At 41.2% G+C, this 11,722-nt stretch overlaps 1 protein-coding gene across 1 annotated transcript; it reads left to right on the forward strand.

Annotated features, from left to right (window-relative positions):
• The first annotated feature begins 3,397 nt into the window (after positions 1-3,397).
• Positions 3,398-11,516, forward strand: NEK2 (NIMA related kinase 2). The gene is made up of 9 exons (XM_036381195.1): positions 3,398-3,493; positions 3,650-3,867; positions 4,914-5,151; positions 5,831-5,913; positions 6,166-6,292; positions 7,067-7,286; positions 8,239-8,293; positions 8,376-8,449; positions 10,875-11,516. Exons 1-9 carry the CDS (start codon positions 3,398-3,400, stop codon positions 11,096-11,098), a joined length of 1,335 nt encoding a protein of 444 aa, XP_036237088.1. The 3' UTR covers positions 11,099-11,516.
• The last annotated feature ends 206 nt before the right edge of the window (positions 11,517-11,722 follow it).

Genomic DNA, 11,722 nt, shown 5'->3' on the forward strand with positions numbered 1-11,722 from the left:
TATGGTTTCATTTTCAGTACTTTTCTTATTGAGCTTATTTTCACTTTCTGAATCTGTGCAATCTTCTCTGATTGGAAAACAAACAAACAAACAAAAAAAACACTGCCAGAAACAGAACTTAATTTCCTTCAGTACTTTACCACAATTTTTTACTATCAGTCTGAATAATTATATTGTGTTGGACTTTCACAGCAAAGTGTTACACATTTATTTTTACCCATTTCCACGTGCAAAAAAGAAAGTATCTTTGGAGAAAAATCAAATTGTCTACCATACTATTTATCTTCAGCACTTAGTATTTTGTCAGATAACTAGGTCCTGGAATAAGAGAAAATGTACTCCTTACAGCACAAAGGACAGATGTCATCAAAACTGGAAAACATCAGTGGGCAACTACCAAAGAGTACTTTTATTTTGTTTAAGTTTTGGGAAATCATTTGTGAAATTTGATGTTAAAAAATTAAAAAGCAGGATATAATATTAGAAGCAACATTATAAATATGTTATTGAGAACTATTTGGTGGCTTTTGAGGGCCTGGAGTCAGCACGTGTATTTTCAGGACTAGAAATCTGAGAGTTGCTCCTGAACTAGAGACCAGAATTGAAAAAACATGACAAAAGAGGCCCCCATTTTGAACTTGAGACATAGTTTTGGGATTTTTCTGTGTCTGGGCTCACTTGTCCATATATAAAAAGGAAAAAAATCTTATTTTTATAAGTGTGAAAATCAGAAAGACAGAAAATGGAGTCCCTGTCAAAAATTCTAATAACCACTTTTAGAAATGCATTTTTCTCAAAATTAGCCAAAAATAAAATGGCTCTGCTGCTGGCTTTTGAAGCATGACATTTTGACATTTCTCTGATTCAAACCAACATTTCTAAAGAAACTTTTAAGATAGTGCCTAGACAAAACACAGTATTGAAATCCTACGCTATTTCTTTTGAAATATAAATAGAAAGGCTCCCATTGATACCAGTGGGAATGCATGATGACCTTTTGCTAATTTGAACATACAGAAGTTGGAAATGGAGATATTTGAAACCAGTAATGAAGCTTACAGCCTGAATAATACATCCTGCACTGCTTGTCACTTTTATTGTGCAATGCCATAATTTATTCACTATGCTAATGGTGCAGGTGAGGATTTTCTTTCAAGGTAATTGAAATCAGTAATAAACATGAACCCTTTTGATTACCCTGTTACTCATTAATTACAAAACCAAAATATCTTTACACTGTAGAATTCATTTGCTCATTTTTTCCTGGAATGACCATTTATTCTTACAGATGGAAGTCTATACAATTTTTATAATGGCCAGCAGGAGTTTTTGTGCCTCCTGATGACAAAAGTAAAGGTTTTGATTTTTCTAAAGACTAATAGAAGAATATTTCATAAATATTCAGTCATAGCATGACACCTACTCAAACCTATTTCAAAGCTGAAACAAAATTGGGAATAATTGAGATCACTTGGAGATGCAAAATGAGGAACTACTCAGTCCTATTGCTGAATTTCTAGGTCAGGACATACAACTGTTCCCTTTCACACCTGATTCAGGAAAGGTGTCCCTGCCCATGGCAGGGAGCTAGAACAAGATGATCTTCAGGGTCCCTTCAGCCCGGGCCACGATAATTATTTATTATTACAAGTATGTTACAATGCTTTGCTGTTCCAGTCACAGCTACTGCCACATGGATAGAGATTAAATTGCATCCAGAACTGCACCTTGGTATCATTCCTTATCATAAATGATGCTAGAAAATACACTACATTCTTCTTAAAATGTATATAATGCCATTCGTAGATTGTGATGTTACTCAGTGCCATTTAAGGTAACCATAGTATTTGCTGGCTCAAAGTTTGGATGTGGACCCACAGTTTGCATTTTCAAATTTTATGTTTTAAGTCATCACATGCTTTGGTTTGTTTTCAGCAGGAGGTTTGTGTATGATGTAGCATGGCTGTTCATATGTGGTGGGACAGGAGAGCTGCCATGACTTTGGTAGTTATTAGTCAGTGAATTTTTGAAGAAAATTTTTTGAGGAAATTTTCCACACTAGTTTTAAAGGATGATTTTTACAGAACATACTGAGTTGGAAGGATCTTCGAGTCCAACTCCTGGCCCTGCACAGGACAGCCCAGAAGTCACACCATGGGCCTCAGAGCTTTGCTCAAACACTTCTTGGGCTCCATCAGGCTGGTGCTGTGACCACTTCCCTTGGGAGCCTGTTCCAGGGGCCAGCTGGAACCCTATAGGTGAAGAACCTTTTTCTAATACCCAGCCTAAACCACCCCTGACACAGCTTCAGGCCATTCCCTCAGGTCCTGTCACTGTCACCACAGAGCAGAGATCAGTGCCTGCCCCTGCTCTTCCCCTCACTGTAAGACTGTAGACTGCAATAAATCCAGACTAGATTCACGTTATTTTAAACAGCTTAAGTTTTTTTTTAGCATTTTTGAATAGTGAAATTATCTATCATTATCTATCTAACAGATGTAAGCATTTTAGGAAAGGCGATGATTTGCTGTTATTTTTGACGGAAAAAACCCACCCTTTCCTGAGGAGCTATGAATATGTGACTTACTGATACCTGCAGGCCCGGTGATTTGTCTAATCAGGAAGAAGGGAAGGAGAAGAAAGGAAAGGGAAGAAAAATGGAGAAGGGAAAAAGTCGAGGAAAAGAAAGGGCAGCAGCCGGCAAAGCAGCCGAGGCCATTCCCTCAGGTCCTGTCACTGGCACCAGAGAGCAGAGATCAGTGCCTGCCCCTGCTCTTCCCCTCACGAAGAAGCTGTAGACTGCAATAAATCAGTAAGTAATGTAACTCAGACTAGATTTACATTATTTTAAACAGCTTAAGGGTTTTTTTAGCATTTCTGAATATTGAAATTATCTATCATTATCTATCCAACAGATGTAAACATTTTAGGAAACGTGATGATTTACTGTTATTTTTGATGGAAAAAAGCCGCCCCTTCCCTTCCTGAGGAGCTATGAATATGTGAGTTATTGATACCTGCAGGCCCGGTGATTTGTCTAACCAGGAAGAAGGGAAGGACAAGAAAGGAAAGGGAAGAAAAATGGAAAGGAGAAAAAGTCGCGGAAACGAAGGGGAATCAGCCGGCAAAGCAGCCGAGAGCGTCTCCCTCGGCCGCGGGGCGGGGCCAGAGGGGCGGCCTGGCCCCGCCCCAGGTCTCGCGATGGGCGCTGGCCCCGCCCCCGGCGGTAACGGCCGTACCCGCCGGGCCTCGCGGGCGCTGTTTACGGCAGCGCAGCCAATGGGCGGGCGCGGCGCGCGGGCGGCGCGGCCAATGGGCGGGCGGGGCGGTGCGTTTGAACGGCGCGGCGCGAGCGCAGGGGCCCGCGCGGCCCGGCGCGGTCCGTGCGCTCCCCGCCATGCCCGGCCGCCCCGACGACTACGAGGTGCTGCTCACCATCGGCGCCGGCTCCTATGGGAAGTGCCGCAAGGTGCGCCGCAAGGCCGACGGCAAGGTGAGCAGGCGGCGGAACCGGCGGCAGCGCAGCTTTGCCGCTGCCGTGCGTCCCTGCCCGGTGCTGGCGGCTCTCCGCGACACGCGAGCGGCTCTGGCAGCCGCGCGGGCCTGGCCGCTGTCCCGGTCACTCCCCAGGGTGTTTGTGCCTCCGCAGATCTTGGTATGGAAGGAGCTGGACTATGGCGCGATGACGGAGTCGGAGAAGCAGATGCTCGTGTCGGAGGTGAACCTGCTGAGGGAGCTGCGGCACCCGAACATCGTGCGCTACTACGATCGCATCATCGACAGGAGCAGCACCACCCTGTACATCGTCATGGAGTACTGCGACGGCGGAGACCTGGCCAGCCTCATCGCCAAGTGCGCCAAAGAAAGGCACGTGGAATGTGTTTGGAGTGTCTGGCACGGGGCTTGGGCAGCCCGGAGAGAAGGGAAACTTACTTTGTAACTTCTGAGCAGTTTCGGGTTTAAGACTTTGGACTCAACAGCTCTTCTCAAATGTGAAAGGTTTTGTACAAAGTTAAAGCAGCGATGGGAACTGTGCTATTGACTGCATCACCGGATTGGGTGTTGGTGCTGAAGTAGTAAGAAACCCTGAGCTCTTCTGTGAGGCAGAAGCTGTTGAGGGGGTTCTGGCTATGAATGTGGTTAAGAACATAAGCCAGGAGGTTACAGCTCTTTTTGACAGGCAGCATGGTTTTCCCCATGAGTGAAACTCCTGGGACCCTGGAATTTATGAGAACGCCAAAGTGTGTGGAAGGGAGGAGTGATTTTGCATGCACTGTGAAAAGCTATTTTATCTGCCTATACGTAAAGCTTGGAGAGACATCAAGTTGATAAATCTTCACCTTGGTCTAATCTTAGACTTAGCATCCTACTTAAGTATAGTGTCAGTTTTCACATTCTTAGGTCCAACAAGTACATGACACCACCTATTACTTTTTGAGGGTAGTCTAAAACAGTTGTGCAGCTGCCTACCAGCATCGTTGTTTTCATTTAAGGGAGTTTGTATTGAACAATCAGCCCTGTTTTGGCTGTTACTGTATGTTGCTCATTATTAACAAGTGACAACATATTGTTATCTTAACTGATCAAAGGGACAGATCTCATCACAAAAGCATCAAATTGATGTTTGTAAATAGTGAAAATGCTATGTGTTTGTTAGATGATATGGGGGAGGAAGAAAATACTGCAGGGATTCTGCAATGAAAGCCTCAATGTCATCTAACATATGTGTAGTGATTTTTATTTAAAAAACCAGTTTTAAAGGTAGAATACATAGATGCCTGTTGCTGATTGTGCTTACTTGAGTGGCGTTTTATGATAGTGCTATGAAAAAAGTTATGAAACTAAAAGTGGCAGTGACTAATCAAACTGATGTGTGTTCAGAAAATCCATTAAACAATGTGTTCATTTTCCAGGCATTTCTTGGATGAAAGCTTTGTTCTCCGAGTGCTGACTCAGTTAACGTTGGCCCTGAAGGAGTGTCACAGACGGAGCGATGGTGCGGTCACTGTGCACCGGGACCTGAAACCAGCAAATGTCTTTCTAGATGGCAAACAAAATGTGAAACTTGGAGACTTTGGGCTGGCCAGGATATTGCACCATGACACCAGCTTTGCCACAACGTTTGTTGGCACTCCATATTACATGTCTCCAGTAAGACCTCCCTTCTATACATTATCTTCCCTTTTGCCCCTCCAAGGTGTGCTCTGTTGGTCTCAGAGTCCATGAATATTTGGGAGGTTTTAATGAAGCCTTATTGGCCTTAAATGCAGGTGACTTTTTTCATAAAGTATGTGTGTTCTGGAGACAAGGTTATTCTGCAGTCATTTTCATCTCCTTTCTTCCCGACACAATCAGCTTCCTTCTAATAACAGTTGCTCTTTGCTGTATAAGTTTTGTTATATTCTTCGGACACTAGAAGTGTTGGAGTATATTGTTCCTGAAAAGGAACAGGGAAGTTAGAGAGCTTTTATGCTTTATAATGTTAAGGTAAAGAGCTTATTAAATTACCTTCTAATGGTAGGATTTTAAGTTGTAGTGGAAATGAGTAGGAATTACTTTTTTCCCTGATACAGGGCACTTTGTATGGGAAAAATTAATGTTGACTGAGAGTTGCACCAATTAAAGATTGGTGCAACACTTCAGTCTTCTACAGTGCCACTAATAGTTAAAATCCTTCTAGTAAGAGTAGACATGGATATTAATTAAGATGGAATATTAGAAGTTGCTCCAGTATATAATGGTTTATTTCAGGTTTGAATAGCCATGGATCATCCTGCAATAGTGGAACCATGTCTCTGTTAATAAACCCAAGATTATTCTCTTTCTTTAGGAACAAATGAACTACTTGTCATACAATGAGAAATCTGACATCTGGTCGCTGGGATGTATTGTGTATGAATTATGTGCTCTCTCGTAAGTATGGTAGTGTGGTAACAAATGTGGAAACATAACTGCTAATGTAGGTGTGATTATACTTTGTGTAGGTGAAAGCTTAAAGGTTTCAGAGACTAGTCCTAGATTTTTATTTCTCTATTGGTCTTGACATCAGATAGTCAAAACAAACCTTGACTGCAGGTTTTTTTTTCATAGTCTGATACTTTCTTTTCCCTGCAAATAAGTCCTGTAAAACTACTGAAAGAATCCAAGAAAAATTTTCTTCTTCAGGCCTCCATTTACAGCTTTCAACCAAAAGGAGCTGGCAGAAAAGATAAGGGAAGGGAGGGTCAGGCGAATACCGTATCGTTACTCAGAGGAGCTGAACGACCTTCTCAAGGACATGCTGAATGTAAAGGTAAGAACCAATTACTAATTTTCCCACCTATGATTTGAGCTAGCATTGAAATACTAGTTTTTCTTCTCAATCATGAAACAAGCCTACCTGAAGTAGTGGTGGTTATCACCTTGTCACTGGCAGTGTCACTTGTAGAGGAAGGAGGGAGGAGTTTGCTCTGCTCCATCAGAGGCAGCAGCTCAAGTGTCATGCCAGGGTCACAGGATGCCAAAAGGTGGCCTCACTATTGGCTTACATGGGATTTCCTGATCGCATGCTTATTGAGACCTTATAACTTCAGGGTTAAAATGGTTCCAGTGTGTTTAGGAGATGGAAGGGGCTGTTTTTTCTTCATTTTGGGGTTGGCTTTATATGGCTAATGTATAGCTTGTTCCCCCACAGCTGGTGTGGAGGTATTGAGAAGAACATGGCAGGGGCAATGAAGCTGTAACAAGTGCCCAAGCCTCCAGTAGGCATGGATTGTTCAGCAGAGTGTTAGCTGAGGAATGTGCTGACAGCTGCCTCTGCAGGCTCGCCCACCCCCTTCTGACTCTGCAGGGAGAGGGTCCCTGGGCTGGGAGACACAGTCCTGAAGCTCTAGATCTGATGGCTGGTAGCAGCCTTCTCCCTTGGCTTTTATCATCTTGCTGTGCTACACCTTCCTAACTCCAGTTTTCTCCTCTCTGCTCCTTTGTAGCACCTTAGCTGATCTTGCTTGGAAATCTCTGGCCTCACAGTTTCTTCTTACAGATGGAACCTGTTGGTAATGCCTTTCCGTTTCCTAATTTCCTTTAGGATTACTGCCGACCTTCTGTTGAAGATATTCTGCGGCACCCCTTGATAGAAGATGTGGCAACAGAAGAACAAAAACAGAATTCTGAAAGAAGAGGCTTCAAAATATGGGAGCCAGAAAGGCTGCAATTCTCAGATGTTGTAGTAAATGAGCTGAAACGAAAGGAGCAACAATTACAGGAGCGAGAGCAAGCCATTAAAGAGAGAGAACAACGTCTGGAGCGTATGCTATTCCATTTTGGGAAGGGGGTGGCAATGGGATTCTGATTCAGTTGGAGGAAGAAAAAGTAGACAGTTTTCACAACCCTCATTTTAATGAACTAAGATACTGTAGTCCTGCATTCACCACTAGAATTGTGTCTCAAGACCAAGAATGCTAGGGGCTTACTCTGCTATACTAGCTTCTTTTTTAAGTTACTAAGATAGAATTGGTAGTTTGGGTATGGAAATCTGGTTTGTGAAGATTATTAAACCTGAGTGGCAGCTAGGAAAGTTTACAGAAACGTAGGGTCTGCACTGTGCAGTGTAGGTTGCTTTTTCACCTGCTGTGTAAGTAAACATTCCCTATTCTAACATGTAACCTAAGGTGAGCCTCATGCTGGAAAAAAAAATCTTTGAGTAAACTGTCAACTGCTTGTATAGAAGCTGCTCCCCACAGGTAGCTTACCTGTGAGTCTATAGGTGGCTTGTCCTCAAGTGCTGGTATTTCCTCCACATGAAATATCTCTCTGCATATGCAGTAGGCTCTGCAATACAGTTTTTTACCATATGTATTTTTTTATCTGAGCCTGAATAACAGCTGCTGCTGTTGTAAGCAGGGTGTTAAATCATAGCTGAATTATAATATTTGATATATAAATATTTAAACCTGGTGTCATGTGTGCCATGAGTTCATGTGCAGAATAGAAAGTTGCTGTCTCTTTGTTGTTGCAGACGCGTCAGAGTTTGGGACAGAAGTGTGCCTGGCATTTCAGAGTACTTGTTAGTGCTTTATTAGTGCATTGATAGAGGTGTATCTACACAGCAGTTACCTTTGTTTAGAGCCATAGGATGAGAAGTGTGGGTGCACCTGACTGGCTATTACTGCTGTCTTTCCCTGTAAGAGAAGCCCACCATGCACATTCACTCTAACATTTACATGTTCACGCTGCATACTACCATATTTCTGCTTCCAGAGAGAGAACGGGAGCTCAGTGTTCGGGAGAGACTGGCAGAGGACAAACTTGCTAGGTATCTTACTAACCTATAATAGTCTATATTAGAAGCTTTACAGTCTTACAACAAAAAGCTTAAACTTCTCTTCCCAAACCAGAGCTGAAAGCCTGCTGAAGAGGTGCAGTCTCCAGAAGCAGCAGCAGCAGGAGGTAACGTGCGCGGAAGGCCCAGGTATGCAAATACTCCGGCAGGCGCTTGCACGGGTCGATGTAGTCTGGTGTGAGCAGAAGAAAGCCCCTGGTGCTCAGCGTGCTCGCCACAGTCCCCTTGGGGCAAGGCAAAGCCCACTTATGGCTGCAAGGTTGAGAAGAGACTTTTGATTTTCTGCTTTGCAGAAGGACTTAATGAGTGATGCTCAACCATAAGCCTGAGTTAGCGCTGTTTGCACTGCAGTTTTGTGCTGTCTGAGAAATTAGGTTCTTGTGGTGACCCAAACCTTCCTCAGAGTTGCACTTATTTTATGTATGGATGTCTTTTTACAGACCTTTGATTTAGTTAATTTAAATAAAATTGCACATGTCTAATAAATTCAGTTTTCATTAAACTTCCAAAAGCTTCAACATGGGAAATATTATTTTTTTGCAAGAGACCCGGCTATTACTGGTGGGTGCATCATATAAACTATGAAGAATACACATTGCTATTATAGAAAGAAAAATTCTTATTTGAAAAGGTACTAAAACACTTCCTGACTACCTCTAGTCCAATCTGTTTTATAGTGGTATTTTATACTCACTTTGCCCTTGGTTGTTTATTCTTTGCTATCATAAGGGTATCATCTGTTCATTGCTTCCATCTTTTATTATTACAAATAATATTCAAGTATCTAAATGCCTTTTTAAATAGTGGTAGGGATAGTGAAGGGCTGGGTCAGAAGCAGTACTCTAGAACAAAGATGTGTGAACACTCTTTAACATGCAGTAACACTCTCTTCATTTAGTTTTGGTCTGATAAAGCAAGATAAGCATGTCACTGCCTCCAAAGCAAATAAAACTGAAGTAGCTTTTTTTTTTTCCAAGAAATGCCTATCAGAGCAGAAAAGGACACAAGTAAAATGCCCCTAGAAAGGGAGTGCTCCTTGAGCTGTACCTAACATTTCTGTCAACTTTGGGAATTCCACCCGTCTCTCAACATCTTGTCTGACATCGACACATTAAAGAATTTGAGAACAAACTTGCTTTTGGCTTTCTGATGTTGCATCTAAAACTGGATGACTGAAGGCAAATGAGCTTCAGCTCTTACTTCTGTTCTCTTCTGCATTTCCTACCCCTTTACATGATATTTTGACCTTACCAGGCATATTAGTTTTTGAGGATAGGCAAAACCTGTTTGCGTGGTTAATACCTCAAGCTGGATAATGCAGCAAAGTGAACATAGTTATTATAAAACTGACCAAATTTTGCAATATCTGTAGAGCATGTGATTTGCTGCTCTGCTATTTCACTCCATGGTGCTCTTGTAACACTCTTCTAAAATTATTCCTATTCTCATACAAATGGCCCAAGTGTTCTCCAGTAGTGGTACTAAGATTGCTTGCTTGTGTTTTCAGTTGCTCAAATATTGCTGTATTTTTCACAACTGGATTGCATCTCACACATCTCTTAGATCCCTGATTTCTCCTAGAAGTCCATTGAGTGGTTCACTTGACAATAAAATGGAATACCAATATTCCTGTTTTTTAAGACTGTGTCCAAGACACTGCCCTATTTTTACAGGGATGTTCTGATTCTTAGTAAACCATTTAATGTTAAAACAGACCTGACTTATACTAATGAAGCTAAAAAATGCTGAAATATTTACTGGCTTTTAAACTTCTTTTGTGCTTATTGCATCTTTGCTGTAGCCTCATAAATTGACAATTAAGGCTTCAGTGTTGAGATTAGAATAGTTAGACCTTTGATTGAATAAAAATCACACCTTAAGTTGGGCCTTGTGAAGTTGGCTCTTATGTGAGGCAACTCAGCTGTTATAATAGTTTTTGATGGCAATTTTTCTACTCTTGAGTATTAACTGCCTTTTGATGGTGGCATGCTATAGGATATGCTATGAAAATTCCTGTTCTGAAGGCTGCAGTGAAAGCAGCTTCTTAATTTTTAATTCACCTAAACTCATTACTCATCAAGTCAGAGCCTAATTTGTACCCCAGTGACTTAATACAAGGATAGAGTTGGAATGATGTGGGTGAAGTACAAAAACCACTGGCCAGGTTGAGTCTGCCCCTGCTGTGAAGCAAAGACAAGTTTTTTCAGTAGCTGAAAATGCATTCTGCATTTTCTTTTGGAACTGGCTTATGTTACTATTTATTTAATTCCTGTCCTTCAGAAGAAACATGTCTTCTTTCCTTAATCAACTAATCTTTCCTTAGGTATTGGGAGGTGCACCCTAAAAACTACTATGGCATATATCTTTTTACCATGATCATTTAAAGGCTTGTTTTCAATTTTTTTCTCAAAAAATAGAAAATAATTGTTGCTATTAACAGAGATGCATTTAATTAGATGACTTAAAGCCATAGGTAGATGACAAATTGGGCATCAGGGTTAAAAGCAATAAATGCTGGAAGATGCACTAATGCAGTACTTTTTGATTTCTTAAGATAACGCACTCCTGCTTCCCCTTTCTACAACCAAGAAGAACTTACACTCTGATGGAACTGAAGAGAAAGCTGTACCTCATAATATGGAAAACTATTTCCTTTCCAAAGGGAAAAGCTCTGATCTCAAAAGGCGCCTCTATGCTGCAAATCTACGGGCTCAAGCACTGGCTGAACTGGAAAAAAACTATCAACTAAAGAGCAGACAAATCTTGGGCATGCGTTGAAACTGTAACAGATACATTTATCTTTGAAAGGAAGATTAAATGTATAGGCAGATACTTGTGCCTCCCTCTCTTAAGCTAGAACCTACTGAGAAATTATTTTAGCAGCTTTACAAACTCTTCGTTTATGACAGGTAGTTTATGAAAAATGCATAAGATGCTATATGATGAAAATAGGTACTTTTGATACCAAATAAAACAAACTGAATTAATTGTATTATTAAAGAAAAATATTTTGGTCCTCCTGTTTACCATACTTTACTCTTCTGAAAATATAAAGAATGAATACATATAAATTATTTGTTTAAAATCTGATGTGAAAAACTTTTCAGGTGAAAAATGTACAGAGATTTATAGTCTGTAGGTTAAAATGCTGTATGTAATGCACAGTTGTTGATAAAGGAAGTGTTGATATTCTGTATATGTGGGAAAACAGTGCCTTCTTTTCTGCACTCGTAAATATTTTTTAACAAAAGAGTACAAAGATTTTATGCATCTCTTCCTACTAAGTAAGTGCTCTATCAAAGCAGGTTACTTTTAATTTTATGTTTTGACTAATGTGTGGGATGGGTCAGAATAACATAACTTCTGAGTTTATATTCCTTTCTGCCTGAGCAGCTGAATGCC

This window comes from Molothrus ater, chromosome 3, assembly GCF_012460135.2.
Source record: "Molothrus ater isolate BHLD 08-10-18 breed brown headed cowbird chromosome 3, BPBGC_Mater_1.1, whole genome shotgun sequence".
NCBI lineage: Eukaryota > Metazoa > Chordata > Aves > Passeriformes > Icteridae > Molothrus > Molothrus ater.